Genomic DNA, 18,086 nt, shown 5'->3' with positions numbered 1-18,086 from the left:
TAATTAATTACTTAGTTCATTAGATTATTTTCTATATTTATTTTACAAAGGGGTTACTATCAATAGTACCCATACTGGAGTCCTAACAGTGGTCCAGTGTGATGGAATAATATTAAATTGCCAATGTCGCCCTAAGTGCTGTATTTATTCTATGTCGCCCTAAGTGTTGTGAAAAGAGATAAATTCACATAGGACAACTTGTATATGTGTAATTAATTACTTAGTTAATTAGATGATTTTCTATATTTGTTTAACAAAGGGGTTACTATCAATAGTACCCATACTGGAGTCCTAACAGTGGTCCAGTGTGATGGAATAATATTAAATTGCCAATGTCGCCCTAAGTGCTGTTTTTATTCTATGTCGCCCTAAGTGTTGTGAAAAGAGATAAATTCACATAGGACAACTTGTATATGTGTAATTAATTACTTAGTTAATTAGATGATTTTCTATATTTGTTTAACAAAGGGGTTACTATCAATAGTACCCATACTGGAGTCCTAACAGTGGTCCAGTGTGATGATATAACATTAAATTGCCAATAGCGCCCTAAGTGCTGTTTTTATTCTATGTCGCCCTAAGTGTTGTGAAAAGAGATAAATTCACATAGGACACTTGTATATGTGTAATTAATTACTTAGTTAATTAGATGATTTTCTATATTTATTTTACAAAGGGGTTACTATCAATAGTACCCATACTGGAGTCCTAACAGTGGTCCAGTGTGATGGAATAACATTAAATTGCCAATGTCGCCCTAAGTGCTGTTTTTATTCTATGTCGCCCTAAGTGTTGTGAAAAGAGATAAATTTACATAGGACAACTTGTATATGTGTAATTAATTACTTAGTTAATTAGATGATTTTCTATATTTGGTTTGCAAAGGGGTTACTATCAATAGTACCCATACTGGAGTCCTAACAGTGGTCCAGTGGGATGGAATAACATTAAATTGCCAATGTTGCCCTAAGTGCTGTTTTTATTCTATGTCGCCCTAAGTGTTGTGAAAAGAGATAAATTCACATAGGACAACTCGTATATGTGTAATTAATTACTTAGTTAATTAGATGATTTTCTATATTTATTTTACAAAGGGGTTACTATCAATAGTACCCATACTGGAGTCCTAACAGTGGTCCAGTGTGATGGAATAACATTAAATTGCCAATGTCGCCCTAAGTGCTGTTTTTATTCTATGTCGCCCTAAGTGTTGTGAAAAGAGATAAATTCACATAGGACAACTTGTATATGTGTAATTAATTACTTAGTTAATTAGATGATTTTCTATATTTATTTTACAAATGGGTTACTATCAATAGTACCCATACTGGAGTCCTAACAGTGGTCCAGTGTGATGGAATAACATTAAATTGCCAATGTCGCCCTAAGTGCTGTTTTTATTCTATGTCGCCCTAAGTGTTGTGAAAAGAGATAAATTTACATAGGACAACTTGTATATGTGTAATTAATTATTTAGCTAATAAGATTATTTTCTATATTTATTTTACAAATGGGTTACTATCAATAGTACCCATACTGGAGTCCTAACAGTGGTCCAGTGTGATGGAATAACACTAAATTGCCAATGTCGCCCTAAGTGCTGTTTTTATTCTATGTCGCCCTAAGTGTTGTGAAAAGAGATAAATTTACATAGGACAACTTGTATATGTGTAATTAATTATTTAGCACTTAGGGCGACATCTATATGTCGCCCTAAGTGTGTTTGTGTACAATTAATTGATTATTTAATTAAAATCCTTGGTATTTGTATTTTGCAAAAGGATTATTTTTAAAAGCACTCAAACTGGAGTCTTTACAATGGTCCAGTGTGAAACAATAACATTAACTTGCCAATGTTGCCCTAAGTGCTCTTTTTATCCTATGTCGCCCAACGGTCTAATTTAGAGTTATATATATATATATATATATATATATATATATATATATATATATATATATATATATATATATATATATTCAAGAGTATCGTAAAAGTAGCATGCCTATATGTTACAACACATGCTCTTGAATATATATATATATATATATATATATATATATATATATATATATATATATATATATATATATATATATATATATATATATATATATATATATATATATATATATATATATATATATATATATATATATATATATATATATATATATATATTCAAGAGTATCGTAAAAGTAGCATGCCTATATGTTACAACACATGCGTCAATATGTTCAACGTATCTTACATATATGTTCAAAATTATTGCGCTTGTTATGATTAACGTAGTTCACTATCACGACTTTATGTTCAAAAGTATGGCGCCTATAGGTTCCAAACTTTCTCTTTTCTGTCTTCGACATGTCAATTGATTCCACGCCTAAGTGTAACTCCTAACTGATATATAATACGCTTAAGTGGATATTCTAATATAACATTGACATCTCATGTTAGGTTTCGATTGTACGAAACGTTTGGCTCTCCGTTGTTTCCTTTGATTATTACGTATGCTTGAAAAAATCGTACAGAAATTTGAAAGAAGTCCTGAGGTCGGCAGTGTACTTATAAAGCTGTGGATATAATAAGTTTTGTATCATCAAATAATGGGTCGGTATATTGAGATATGGATGGTAAATATTCTGCGATCATGTTTAACAAACGTTAGAACGTCTGCCTCTGAATATTCCTTTGAAAGATACAATAAAAAAAGAATATTATCATTGCTTGTAGCGCTGCCTACATTTTCTCAATAGTAAACACCAGTCCTATACGCACCACTGTAATTTGCTGTTGCTGCTGTTGAGGCGGATAACCTTGTTGAGGCGGGTAACCTTGTTGAGGCGGGTAACCTTGTTGAGGCAGGTAACCTTGTTGAGGCGGGTAACCTTGTTGAGGCGGGTAACCTTGTTGAGGCGGGTTACCTTGTTGAGGCGGGTAACCTTGTTGAGGCGGGTAACCTTGTTGAGGCGGAATTTTCGACTCGTTGTCATATGGAGGAGGCTGTTGATCTGGATTATATAAAGTTGAGTGGTAAAATTGTTTCCGTGCATTTGTTAACCTCTTACTCCTAGTACTGGGAGTATACAGCGACGACAGTTTGACCTTTTCTTACAATGTATCAAGGTATTAAAAAAGTATATTATATCTAGTGTGGCTTACGTCGTGTCTCTCTTTAACCAAAATGCTAAGGAAAACGTTTCGATACTATTTATTCTACCCTGGAACATGTGATCTATGCAGTGCTTGTCTGGTATCATTTTATATTGTAAGAAAGCAAAGAAAGAAGAATGAAGTTTCTTAAATACACATCAGCTATATTGAATTTAGATTACAATATACTTTAAGAAAAAGTAAATGCTGCTGCAAGAACTTAGTTTACAAAAATAGCAAATAAGAGTTTACAAAAATAGCAAATAAGATTCATTACAGCATTCAGAATCACCCTTTGTATACTGAACTCAAAAGTCTCCTGCACAAATCGAGCAGAAATCTAAGAAATCCCCACAAAAAACGAAATGCAGTTTACAGTAACTCATGTATTTACCATGCTGCTTTATACATTCCATCCAAGCACTTAGAATGTTTGTTGTAGTCTGTTTCTTCTATCGTTCTATGTATTAACTTTTGTATGTGCAGATGTAGTTTATATTATATCCTATCAACTTAACATTGTTCCCCTTTTTTATTAGTTAATTCTTGGACTTTTTGTTGAAGTGTGTTTGTTATATCGTTTTATGTATAAACGTTTGCATGTGTAAATGTATTTGTTCTTGTTGAGGTATTGTATGACTCCTCTCTATAAATGTTATATAGTACAACTTGGAAACACTTGAACGATGGCACAGTTGTTTCCTTCTTTAAATCTGTTTTGATACAATTTTCCATACCAAAGTACTAAGTCAAAATACGTAGGACGAGCAGAAAGAGATTATCACAACTCACAAGCACATGCTGAAGTGACCCCCCCCCCCCAGCTTTTACGTCAACAAAACACATCCCTCTTGTTGTCTACTCAATAAGTCTCATGGTATGAAGAAATTGATGGTGGTTACTTGTTATACAAATAACCAACACGAATGGTTATTGGCCTGCATGCTTTCAAAGCTAATGTGACAAAGTCCAAATATGTTAAAAACCATAGGCCTACAGTGGCTTTCCATATAAAACCAAATATTTGATTTGCCCTGCTTTCACTGTATACAGTGTGGGGTGTATTGAATATACTTCAGAAAAAATACATGTGTGCGTGCTTTGTACACATTTCATATACATCACTGTCACGCAAGCCAACTTCTCAAACAATGAGTAAGATATGTAAATAAGGTTGCATGTATGAAATCAATTCAAAAGGCGTGTTAATACTTTGAATGTCTCGTTAAATGAAAGGGAAAAGCCTAAGGAAGTGGTTTAGTTTGTATAATTATGCCATTAAAGGAATCATTCTGATATAACTTCTTTATTTTAATTCTAGGGTTTAAAAGAGGAATTTTATTCCTTTTACATAATTCCGGCATACAAGGTTAGCGTTTTACGCCGGAATCGTTTTTTTTTCTTCACGATCGGAGATAACATACTGACGACCAAAAATATGGTTCCGAATTAAAAAGTCAATGCAGTGTTACTTATTGTTACGACCAAAAATGCGACTCAAAATTCACTCAAAAACTAACTTACCTTGAATATTCTTGCAATAATATCATTCCACCGTTTTTTAATGTAAAAGTATAGTCTATCTGTAATTTGTAACGCTGTCCTCCTACTACTAGGCTAGGCTCGGTAGCATGATGATGCCAATACTTTTAACTATTGTTCTTTTGCCAACCTCGCCCACCCCGTTTACTATATAATTTGTCACGTTACAAAATGTATGTGTATGTGATTTGGCAACACGAACAGTACTGTCAATGTAGTGCACTGTACTGTTTAGCCAAACGTTAACGTTAAGATTAGGCCTTTTTAAACAAGATATCGTTGAACGTTTAATCCTAATAATCATTCATTGGCGAAGTAATGAGCCATTCCTACATTACAAATAAGTAAGAAGAGTAAGCTATGCATTGACAATCTTACAGAATAACTTTTTAGTGAAAAATCATGCAGAGCCAAGTTACTATCGTCATGATTGTTACAACAGGAGTTTTAAAAGTTACATCCAAATTATACACAAGAAAATTCCCCCAACAAATTATCAAGCACATTTTGTAATCAAAAGCGGAAAAAGCATGTAAATGTAACGTCTCAAGGTACATTTACACACATACTGCCATTATCAATATTTTCAAGTTGATTGCTTTGAAGTAGGCTGACATGCTGTCACTAAAACGGTTGTGAACTTCAACGAGAATGTATTCACATTATGTGTGTATATATATATATATATATATATATATATATATATATATATATATATATATATATATATATATATATATATACATATATATATATATATATATATATATATATATATATATATGTATGTGTGTGTGTGTGTGTGTGTATATTAGATCCTCCTGCAAGCAGGAACTCGCGAAGAAGCCTCGTTGGCTTATCAAAGCCGCAAGCTGACCGAAGTCAGTCTCTTACATTCATATTTAACGTCCATGATTACGAATTGTTAATTGCCAACAACTCTGTAACTGGACGACAAACATTAATCTGAGAGAGACTCGAACCGGGGACCTTATGATTGAAAGGCACCGGCGTTAACCACTAACACTCCATAACACTCAATTATAATGATACATTCACTTCTAAGGTGGATAATTGACGTCAACTGTTGGAACAAAATAGTCTGTTGTGGAGGCAGAAGAGAGGTTACATACTAAGATAGTTGAAAATAACGAGACATGCTCTTTAATTACCTCGATATGTTTTACTGTAGTACACACTATATTACACTGTATTAAAGCCATACCTGCAAATACACTGTAGTTAAACCATACATACATATAAACTAGTTAAATCATACATACAGATACACTGTAGTTCTGCCATGCTGTACCTTGTACAACATAAAAACACATAACAGTTCAAGTAAAAGCAATAATGTTAGCATTCTCATTTGTACAATCAAGTGTGACATCACTGTTTGAAATAAGTGGTCTGCAGGCTATCCATGTGTATAACGATTTACGAAGGGCAATAATCTTTATATTCATCGTAGTTGTCATTGACATTATCGTCGTCATAGTCACCGTTCATCGGCATTTTGATCTTTAGTGTCCCCTTCATCGTCATTGTTACAAATATCGTCATGGCACTCGTCTTTGGACCGTCATTATCCTCACTATCATAACCATCATCGTCCCTGCAATCGTCGTCGTCATAGTTGTTTTCCCGTAGTCAAGAAGTCATATGTCTGAAGGGCAATTCTCCGCTTAACTAATATCCAGTGGCAAAGCAAAGGTTTCGCCTTTGCCATTAACAGGTGCGCCATTGTGTGTTATATAGCATATGTAAATATTACGTGGCATGAATTTTGTATCATACGTATGTAAGTACACCTGGTTTCTTCAACTATTATGAAGAAGTATTGCGATATTATATTCATAAAGGAATTCAAATTTAACAATGTTAACAAATTATTCACTATGTCTTTTTTATTTACAAACTTACCAGTCATAATGAATGATGTCTTTCCACTCAGTAAAACCTGCCACTTGGTGAGACCGCTTACGTTGCGAATGTGTTACAGGAATGCTATATACAGTCGTGGTACGTTATCGGTATCTGAATGTTCGATTGAAAAGAAACTATATAGTGGTTGAAGAATTGGTTCAGTTGTCATACATGTTTATGTAATATGAAAGAGGACAATAAAAGAAGCACAATGTGAAAAACTGTTCAAATATCTTTTTTCGGATAAAGAAATATTCAAGTGTAAAGTTTTATCAGATTGTGTAGAAACTGCTGAAATCTGACTAGCTGTGATGTCACATCCCCACATTCCTGAAAAATCTTTGTTTTATTCTCTAAATATTTTGTGAGATTTCATGACTTTCAACCAAAAGATATGTCAGGAGATCTCATATTTGTCAAAGGAGATATTTGAGATTAAACATCTGAAGAATTTTTGATTATATTATTTTCAAATGTTTTAAAAATGTAAATGATTTTTAAAGAAATATATTCACAAATATTAAGGTAGTTAGGATGTGACGTCACACCCTCACAGTAAGTCTTTCTACACCAGTCGCTTTCAGAGAAATGTTGATATCTTCAATTGGTGTCATATCACCTTAACAGAGCATGCTATCATGATAGTTTCTTCACTGTTCTTGTTGTTGTTTTTTGTGCTCTTGCATACAAAAAAGACATGTCAAACACCTGAACCAATCCTTTAATGTATTTGTCTAGTCTGGTTATATCCACTTTTCAAACTGAATATTCAGTTTGAGAAAATGTTATTGTAGCTTAAGTATCAATAAAGTTATATGTTTGGCTCTGTAGTCTCGTGCCTTTGCCGGTTCACGGGGCAGGGTAACAAGTAAAAAGAAGAACGATTGTAAATATATATATATATATATATATATATATATATATATATATATATATATATATATATATATATATATATATATATATATATATATATATATATATATATATATATATATATATATATATATATATATATATATATATATATATATATATATATATATATATATATATATATATATATATATATATATATATATATATATATATATATATATATATATATATATATATATATATATATATATATATATATATATGGCCCGTGGTTCGAATCCCGGCGAGGCTGAAAGTTTTTTCACTGTTCTTGATTTCCCAACTCATTACGATTTTCATTTAATATATATATATATATATATATATATATATATATATATGATATGATATGTGATATATGTTTATCCAACTCACTACAATTTTAATTATATATAATATTCATTTGCCTTTGTCGTGTACCTAAGTATATAAGTATATAACTTGGAAAAAAGACCTCACAAGTGTTGACGTTCACTGAAATAACAGTGCTAAATTAGTGAAAAATATCACGTATCAACAAACTATCACATTGAATACAACAAGGAAATGGAATGCAGAATAACAAAATTAAACCATGAAATCAGAAATTATTAATTAGGTGGAAAATCACAGGAGACAAATATTATCAACGGGGTATAGATGGCACATGCAATATTTCTTTGGAAATGAATGTTATGTTATGAATGAATTACCGTACTTGATGTTATTGATGTTGTCTATAGTATTTTTCGTCTTCCGCTTCGAGGAGTTCGGTGTGGGACTACTGCCTCACCACCGCCCCCCCCCTTCGCCTCCTGACCCCTTAATTCTCTCACCCATCCTCCAGACCCATGTTATATGTCCATGCACTTGACGAATATTTGTTACTTATATAAGGGCCCTTAAAAACTCCCTGTTTAATAGAGGTTATAGTCATTATTGATATGCCGAAAACCGTTAAACAAGTGTCCTATTAGTCAGTTAAAGTGAGCTTAACTAACTACTTAGGTCTATATTGTATAACATTTCAATAGAAATAACTGAAGACTTTTATGTTATGGTAAAAGTCTACCCTCATATTAAAATTAAGTTGGACGACTAAAATACTGTAAGCAGCCTAATTTCAAATTAGGAGTGCAAGCATAGCAAGCACTAACGACTTGAAAGCAATGAAATATTCAAATTTGAAATGTTTGACATGCAACTTTTCAACGTTAACAACTTACAATAGGTAAAACGCCAAAATAAGTTGTGAAATGATATCAAAAAAGTAGAAAAATGGACCCCCCCTCTCTTTAGGGATTTCCACCCACCATGTTTTCCGGTTAGCTATGGCCCTCAGCTGTCACAATATACTTGTTTGCCATTAAATTAGTGATGGGTGTGGCCACCACGGCTGTTACCTGTAGCACTATGGGGAGTATACAAGATAAGAACACAGTCTAAGTGTTTAGTTACATTAATTGTATGATGCCTTGTTGATTGCAATCAATATCTGAGTCATTTAAAGTTTTGATTACGCCCAATCTGGCAGTTGCGATGACAACGCTTCAAAACTGTTTTTTGGTGGGGGATTTAAAATAATTCATATCATTGTAACTAAACAACATATAGACACAACCAATGTGTCTTTGGCATATATATTTCAGACTTTCTGGTTGATTGAGCTCAAGACCAGGCCCATTTTAGGTCACGATCGAGCTCAATCAAGACCGTTGTCATGACAACACTAGGCTGACTGAATTTGAGTTTGAAATGGACTTTGACAACAAAAAATGTCATATTTATATAACTAAAGAACATAGAAACACAATCTAAGTATCAATGTATATAAATTTAGGGCTTCCTGGTAGATTGGATCAAGATCATGATCACTGCAGATGATACGCATTCCCAATCAGGACCATTGTCATGGCAACACTAGGCTGACAGAATTGTAATTCGAATTTGAGAGGAAAATGTCATGTCTTTGCTCAAATAAACAGTTAGCCATTATTAAATTTACATTTTGTTCGATGAATTGAATTTTTCATCAGGGTGTTACCATGACAACAGCCATATTAAGATATGACAGTGACCTTACATGATCCAGATCTTGACTGCAATCAACCAGGCAGCGCCAAATCAATGTGTAAGAGACAATTATTTTGTATTTTTTGGTATTTGCATATTATATGATTTTTTCCTCAAAGTCCAATTTCATCATTGCTTTTACCATGGCAACAGGCCTAATTAGTGATGACTTTGACTTTCCTGTTTGTGATTGGTTTACCAGGGCAGCTTCAAATATATATATACATATATGAGACAATAAAGTTGTGCTTTTAGGTTATTTAATTACCAAGATATTACATATTCTCAAATTCCAAGTTTTGACGAATGTGTTACCATGGCAACAACGCTGGTGGCCACACCAACCATTAATTTAATGGCAAACAAGCAGATTGTGATAGCTGAGGGTCCTAGCTAACCGAAAACCCAGGTGGGTGAAAATCCCTAAGGGATTCGCTTTTTTTTCTGGGGGTGGTCTTTCGCTGCGTTGTGCTTGTGCTTCTGCATCAGTCCTCGCTTTGCTACCGTCTCTTTTTACTCTCTTGTTCTCACGTTATTTTCTTGATGACAATATATATTTGCGCTACGCTGTATGAAGTAAGCGTGACGCATTTGCGAGTTATCCGATGTTAATACCAGTTCCTAATACAGGACGATACAATGGTTACGTACGGTTACCTAATTTACCTAGCTACGTTTATACCTTTCATGCTTAAACCTGATTTTTTGTCATGTCACGCCTACTTCAATGACACAATTTTTTTTTTGTTCCCCCTCATTATGGGTAATATACTTATAGCATATATCTTACAGTTCACATGATTTAATTCAGCTGTGTCAACTGATAGGATACTGATTTGCTACATTCCACTACAAGAGAATATACAAAACACAAATAGATGGGAACAAATATAAAAGAAAGTCAATTTGAATCAATGGTAAATAAAAAAAAATTGACTTTACAATATTCCGCACAAAGCCACTCATCGATCTTGTAGCCGGATTGTATCATCTCACTCATACGCACAATGGGAGCAGGGACATCCAACAGGCAAGCATTCAATATTAAATTTGTTGCATGAATAAATTCGGGTCAGGTGATTTAAATTAAAGTTATTTGGGGGGTCTCAGTTGGCCCATAGTCTATTAAATATGATGGTCCCATCCATATATTTGCGCCAAACTGTATGAAGTTAGCTTGACACATTTGCTTGTTACTCAATGGCAATATCAGATCCTAACACAAGACGATACCATGGTTACGTAAATCAGGTTACCCAAATTACCTAGCTACGTTTATACCTTTCATGCCTATACCTGAATTTTGTTAGGTCGCGCCTGTTTCAATGACACAATATTTTTTGTTAAACAGGGTAAAACAGAGTTCTAGATGAAAGACACATAATCAATTAAAGCAGAATTCTGGATGCAAGACAAATTATTTTTTGTTCTATGTCAATTATTTCAAACCCACACTCAATGAGAGGTGACGCAAATACCTCCTTCATATCAAATAAGAGGAGGAAACTTAAGTTTTATTCCGTTCGTTTATTTCTTTGTTATAGAGATCTAAGATACAATTTTCATGGTTCAGTAACGTCTCGGCAAATGATATGAGAAGGAGGGGCGGCGGTGAAGGGTGCGTAGCTACAACCTTAAAAAAGGGATGCTATTGCCTCCTATAACTTATGCTTTATAGAGATTTTAGCTGCTGATAGAGTAGACTATGTGAGAGTGTTGACAAAATGTATTGCACATATACAAGTTATAAAAACATATAAACCTCGTCCCTGTCACCGTCCCTTCCTCGTAACCATTCAGTCCTTCCAAATGCAACAATTTTTAACAACGTTGGCTGATAATAGATCAAAATTTTAAATATTTATAAAGATGATTCTAATATTTTGTATAAAACTATATACACACTTCTGTATATGTGTGAAACACAGTCATTAGGGAGGGGGTGGGGGGTGGGTATACACGCAAATACCGCAGTTTAAAAGGATCAATAAACACATCTGGTTATTTGTGGACTAAAACAAAGTCTTGTAGTTGACGAATTCCCGATTCCCGTGTTTCCCAAAATTACTTGCATAAACTTAAAACCTTATGAATCCTGTTTCGTGTTTCGAATTACTGTGTTATTTCAAGCCCATCATATCCTTATATAAGATTAGTCACATGAAGTTAACGTTTTTTACTTAATAAGTATTGTCCCTTCCTCATTCAAAAAAGGTCTTGAAACGTGAATAGGTATTGTTTGTTGAAATTTCAGGCTTAATCCCAGTTCATGATCGTCTGCATCGAATATAGTTGTAAAGGAAACAACTTACAGCAAGAAATCTCTTGCGAGCATAATCTTAAGCAAGCTTTTGTGAATAAGAAGATTTCACGAAAATCCGTTTTTCTTTTCTTTACTGCCTGCTTCGAAGTCATCGATATATCGGGGCATAAGCCTATTGTATATTTACGTCTTGAGAGGAAACGACATTCTTACTGCTTACTGCAATGTAAACTAAGACACTGAAGCGTGAGCTTCTTGTTAATAAAGATATTCAGATCCGTTGTTCTAATGAAAGTAAAACAGGATGAATAGAGATTTCGTTGGAGGCAGTGTCATTCTCTGCTACCAATAGATTGTAACCAACCAATAATACCAATTTAAGCTCGTAGAGAGTTAACTCGTCTAATGGCTCAGTTGGTAGAGCAGTGGACTGGTAACCCTGATGAACTGAGTTCGACTTCATCAATGGATGGTTAAACACATTTAAATTTCTTTTTCTATTTCAGTAGTCGACGCTGAAGTCTTGATATATTAATTCAACCATTTAAATTACTAGGTGATGTGATGGCCGATATGGTTAAGAGGGTGACGAAAGACTCATTCCTCGTCGGTCGTGTAAATCGTGGCTAGAGTTCAAGACAGGCCTCTGGCGATAATACCATTGGCTGTAGGTATGGTGCTTTTTGTGGCCTAGGATCCCGTGCCATGTCTCCCTTGTTGTCGCAAAAGAACCCGGGGGGATGCGCAGAGGGTCGGTCAAATCGACCAGAAGCGTACTAGGTGGCGTGCGTGAATCCTTGCCTTTGGCCAGAGGTGGTGACATCTCTGCGACCGGCATGCATGCAGCCACCGTCCACTGAATACGTGGCCTGATGAGGCGCTATTCTCCTAAAAGTGAGTCTACGGATGCCTATAAGAGCCATATAAATATTTTATATTCATAACACCATGATTCAAACTAGCGCCATCGAATTCTTTGAGAGACCTTTTTTTTTGTCATTCTGAAGGTGGAATGGATTTCATTTAAATGGGTTATTTGTGGTAAGTCAAGTAACACATTCCAACAGTCATGCGGTTCACAAGGGTTTGCAGAAACTTTATTAAACTCATTATTTGACATAAATGCGTTGGTAAAGATTTACACTACCTACACCAAAACAAGCATTATATTCGTTGCAATAATAGAAACATACAAGCCAGCAAGACCATGAAATAAAATTGTAATATACATAGAATTCGATCTATATCACTTTTGCGAGAACACCAAAGTATACTAGTGTCAATGTGGTCCCATTCTAAGCGCAGTGTTGTAGCAAATTCTCATAGAGGATATTTAGTTTCGGAAACTGGGTGATTTTAAGAACTTTGTTTGAGATTCACCAAAAAAAAAAAAAAATCCCCTGTATTGTGCTTTGGTTACTTGAAGGAACAAAATTAACCTTGTTATGCCGTGGACCTTTAAAACCCACTGCTTTCAGTCTTGCTAGGGTTGTATTCCTATAGCTCATTTACTTTTTTTTTTGCTTTTCGGAATGACCCTTTAGACAGTTGAGGTTAACTAGTTCAAGTGACTGAACCTTTAAGTTTATTACACAGCCCATCAGACTAGTTCCTCGGTTGCATTACAAAACTCAATGGGAGAAATTATAATTATATGGTCTCAAATAATTGTTAAGGACAAATATTCTGGTTGACTTAAAAAACAACGGATTAACATTAACTATATGGACAACAGTGAGGAGCCGACGTCACCATCAAGTTAGCCTAAACGAATATTCCAGAAATTAGGTATATTTAACGATAAATATATTGAAAATACTGGTATAGCTACAGAAACAATATTGGGGTAAAATGTTTCCTTTTAAATTTGTTTTATAACATATCAAGACTAACATTCTGCCATATTCATTATTTAATTATTTAAGTGAGTTATCAAGTTACACAGCAAAACCTATCCGTGTCGATCATTCTCCCATGAGTGATTACAGGGGATACATTTTAATAAAAGTCACCCAGGAAAGAACCTGGGCACGAAAGCCAGACTACCAAACGTCCGATCCGCTCTCAACCACAGTCCATTGCATCGAGACTATGACTGTGTGATCATCGTCAGGTGTTTATAACCATTCCCCTCGAAAGGGAACATATACTACACATGATCTTCGGTGATGTCTTTAACTCTTCTGTCGATCTGTTTGTTGTACACGTCTCAGGATAAAACTAGTTTGATATCGGAAGAATGTTATCCGATTCCTTGTTCTTTATTCTGTTTGCTTTACAAGTCAATGGACTCCATTCTGATGAACAATGAACAGGTGAAGAAAATTGCCATGACTGGAATACCAAGTGTAGTCCTCGTTATATCCAACACGTAACACACTAATGGACTTTGTCGATACTCATTGACGAACCACATAGTCCTTATTCGAAACAAGTTTATAACAATAGATTAATTAGATTAGATTAATGCCACTCAAGTGGTGCATTTGCTTTCATATTACTGAAACCTGTACGACAAGATGTTAACGCTATGTGAGCAGTCCAGAATTCACAATGAACGTTTAGAGTTTTAACCGGCGTCCGGTAACACGTATCAAATATTCAATTGATGACTATATAACGACGAAAAGACATTAAGCACATGGACATTAATATCCTCAATGTGTGGCCCATTTTGCATCCATTGCATTCACAAAATATATACCTGCAGTGTGTGTTGATAACTTCAAATTGAAACGAGACGGTAATATTCACAAAGATGTACCCATTCAAACAGTAAAAAAAAAAAAAAAAATCGTTATATGCAAATGATTTGTGTGCGTGTGTTTGTCTGTATGTGTGTCAATGGGTTAAATAAATACGTCGGTGATTTGGAGCATCGAAATGACCGTATTCAAGCTATACGGACCTAAGGATATATATATATATATATATATATATATATATATATATATATATATATATATATATATATATATATATATATATATATATATATATATATATATATATATATATATATATATATATATATATATATATATATATATATATATATATATATATATATATATATATATATATATATATAAAAAGAACTCCCCAAGAACGAGTTCGAAAGAAAGCTTGACTCCATCTCCAAAATTTGCTTGAACCTCTCACATACCCTAGCTTCAAGACAATGTCACAAATTGAAGAGGGATAATGTCACGCAAAGAGTTAAGTCTTCTGGTGAAACCCAACTTGAAACCTCAAAAAGAACCAGGTCTCGCAGATTCCGTCGGAAAGAGATACAGACCGCATGCAACACCACCAAAAGTGCAGTTGTTACCATTGATTGCCAACTCTCGGCAGGAGAAACAAACCTACTCTCCAAAGGTCTAAATTTTTGCCCTAAACCACGGCAAGTAAACGCTCAGAAACTTTCTCTTGACCTAAATCTGTTCTATCGACGCTTACGTCTCCGTGAATTTTTTGCCGACGAAAATGGCAATAACACCACGCAAGAAACCAACGACTTGCATTCCAATTTTAAACCAAAAAGCTCGTGGAATCCACCCAAGGCCCATTGTGCGCCTCTTGAATCATTTATTTCGGCCATTGAAGAGGATGTCAAAACACACACCTCCGCCCCAGACTTCCGCGACAATCTCAACAAAACTGAGAGACAGGCCATCCATGAACTGCGGAAGCGCGATAACATTGTCATCAAGCCAGCCGACAAGGGTTCTGCAATTGTCGTTATGGGCAAACAATTCTACAAAGAGGAAGCCAACAGACTACTCGGCAACCCTCAACACTACAAACTCCTGGATTCTGATCCAACTCAAGAAATCACACAAAACGTGAAAAGAGTCATCCAAAAGATAGTCTCTAACGGTTCCATTGACCGCAAGTTAGGCCAAAACCTCCTGGAAAACGACCCAAAACCTGGTCGCTTTTATTTTCTGCCAAAAATTCACAAAGAAGGCAATCCCGGGAGGCCCATAATATCGGGTAATGGCACAGCGACTGAAAAAATTTCCAAATTCGTGGATCTCCTCATCCAACCTCTCGTTTCGGCCCTACCGTCCTATGTGCAGGACACTACGGATTTCATCCGGAAAATTGGGGAAATAAAAAATCTTCCCTTATCTTCTCTGTTAGTTACCTTGGATGTGTCTTCGTAATACACAAATATCCCTAACGAAGAGGGTATTTCGGCCTGCACAAAAGCATTCAAACCGATACGTGGCAAAACCCCCACGAAGAAAGAATTGGCCGAATTAATGCAACTTATCTTGACCAACAATAATCTGGTATTTGGCAACAAACACTACCTCCAAATTCATGGCACCGCAATGGGTACCAAAATGGCACCGTCTTTTGCCAACATCTTTATGGGAAACCTCGAGAAAGAATTTTTATCTCGACAAAACTTGAAACCACACACGTGGTTACGTTACATTGACGATATCTTTATGATATGGACCCATGGTGAGGCTAATCTAAAACTCTTCATTGATGACATAAACTCGTTTCATCACACTATCAAATTCACTGCTGACTTTTCTGGACATGGCGTTCACTTTCTGGACACCACCGTGACCCTACAAAATGGTTCACTCAAAACAGACTTGTTCAATAAACCCACGAACAAGCACAACTACCTCTTACCAAGCAGTTGCCATCCACGTCACTGTACCAGAAATATTCCGTACAGTCAAGCGTTGCGCATTCGACGCATTTGCTCCTCTGAAGTCGATTTTGATTCACGCACTAAAGAACTGTCACAACACCTCCTAAACAGACAGTATTTTCGGGGTACTATTGAAAATGCCATCAAAAAGGCTAAAAGCAAACCCCGTACTGAAACATTGACGTACAAAACTCGTCAAACCAGTTCCAAAAGGGTACCATTGGTTACTGAATTCCACCCTGGTCTCCCACCACTGGCTAATATCATTCAGAAGAATTTTCACCTACTTCAAGGCACCGAACGCCTGAAATCAGTATTCCCAGAATTACCTGTCATCGCTTTTAAAAGACCCAGCAACCTACGGGATATCTTAGTTCGGGCATCCTTTCGGGATGACACCCCATTAGGGGAAAGCAAAACAGAAACTACAGGATCATCGCCCTGTACACAAAATTGCAAAACGTGCTTACTTTTCGATTCGACCGGGGCCTTTCAGAGCAACCAAACCAAACGCACGTTCCAAATTCGGCACAAAATTAACTGCCTATCCAAAAATGTCATTTACCTCATCTACTGCAATATTTGTAACTTACAATACATTGGAGAGTCAAAAAACACTCTTAGAATGAGAATGACACAACATAGATCGGCGATCAAAACAAAAAAGATCTACCAACCTGTTGCAAATCACTTCAATCTCCAAAATCATTCAATTGAGAATTTGCGTGTTATTGCCATTGACCAGAACGATTCTTGGACAGATAAATCTAGGAAAGCGAAAGAAAATTTCTGGGAACTAAACCTAAAGACCACGGCACCATTTGGTTTAAACATCAGAAACGATTTGCCGTCCCAGATAAACCAAAACAATTCCTTTACAATTACGACGGAATCGGATTAAAAAAATCCGACGCGGATTAAAATAATCCGAATTTCTAAAACTTCTGCTCTATTCAGCAGAAATCAGTAAGTCGCTTTGCCTTTACAACCATGCCGACATCTTCTCTATAAAACAGTTTCAATTCCTGCTACTCCTTGTCACTTTCGGTGATCATGCACTGAAGAAGAGCTAGTTTTGCTCGAAAGCTCTGCAAAAACCAAACATTGGCTGTTTTACTTCCAATCACTTACCTAATTCAATTATTGTATCTCACTCGAGATCCAGCCTTTCTCTAAATGCAGCATAGTTGTTTAACAGTTTTTCCGTTATTCCTATATATATATATATATATATCCATTTCCGCTAGGCCAACAGTGATATCGTACCATAACGTTCTAGTTATGTGTTTGCGGTGCCTATCAAATGTAACATTTGTCAAATCTGCTTTTGTTTATTCAATGCTGTAAATATTGCATATATTATATATAAATATATATATATATATATATATATATATATATATATATATATATATATATATATATATATATATATATATATATATATATATGTGTATATGTATATGTATATATATATATATATATATATATATATATGTGTATATATATATATATATATATATATATATATATATATATATATATATATATAT

The 18,086-nt window shown here is 34.8% G+C and overlaps 1 protein-coding gene across 1 annotated transcript in view; it reads right to left on the bottom strand.

Annotated features, from left to right (window-relative positions):
- The window catches only part of LOC139982748 (proline rich transmembrane protein 1B-like), a 186,663-nt gene extending 179,898 nt beyond the window's left edge, over positions 1–6,765 (bottom strand). Inside the window, exons 1-2 of the mRNA XM_071995829.1 lie at positions 6,620–6,765; positions 2,923–3,009 (exon numbers count right to left, since the gene is read on the bottom strand). Of these exons, the coding sequence (XP_071851930.1) occupies positions 2,923–3,009; positions 6,620–6,626 (94 nt within the window). The 5' untranslated portion in view covers positions 6,627–6,765. The remainder of the gene's footprint in view (positions 1–2,922; positions 3,010–6,619) is intronic.
- Positions 6,766–18,086: the final 11,321 nt, after the last annotated feature.

Source organism: Apostichopus japonicus, chromosome 16 (assembly GCF_037975245.1).
Source record: "Apostichopus japonicus isolate 1M-3 chromosome 16, ASM3797524v1, whole genome shotgun sequence".
In the NCBI taxonomy this organism is placed as follows: domain Eukaryota; kingdom Metazoa; phylum Echinodermata; class Holothuroidea; order Aspidochirotida; family Stichopodidae; genus Apostichopus; species Apostichopus japonicus.
The sequence above is the reverse complement of the archived record's forward strand: the minus strand, read 5'-3'. Positions and strand labels throughout refer to the sequence as shown.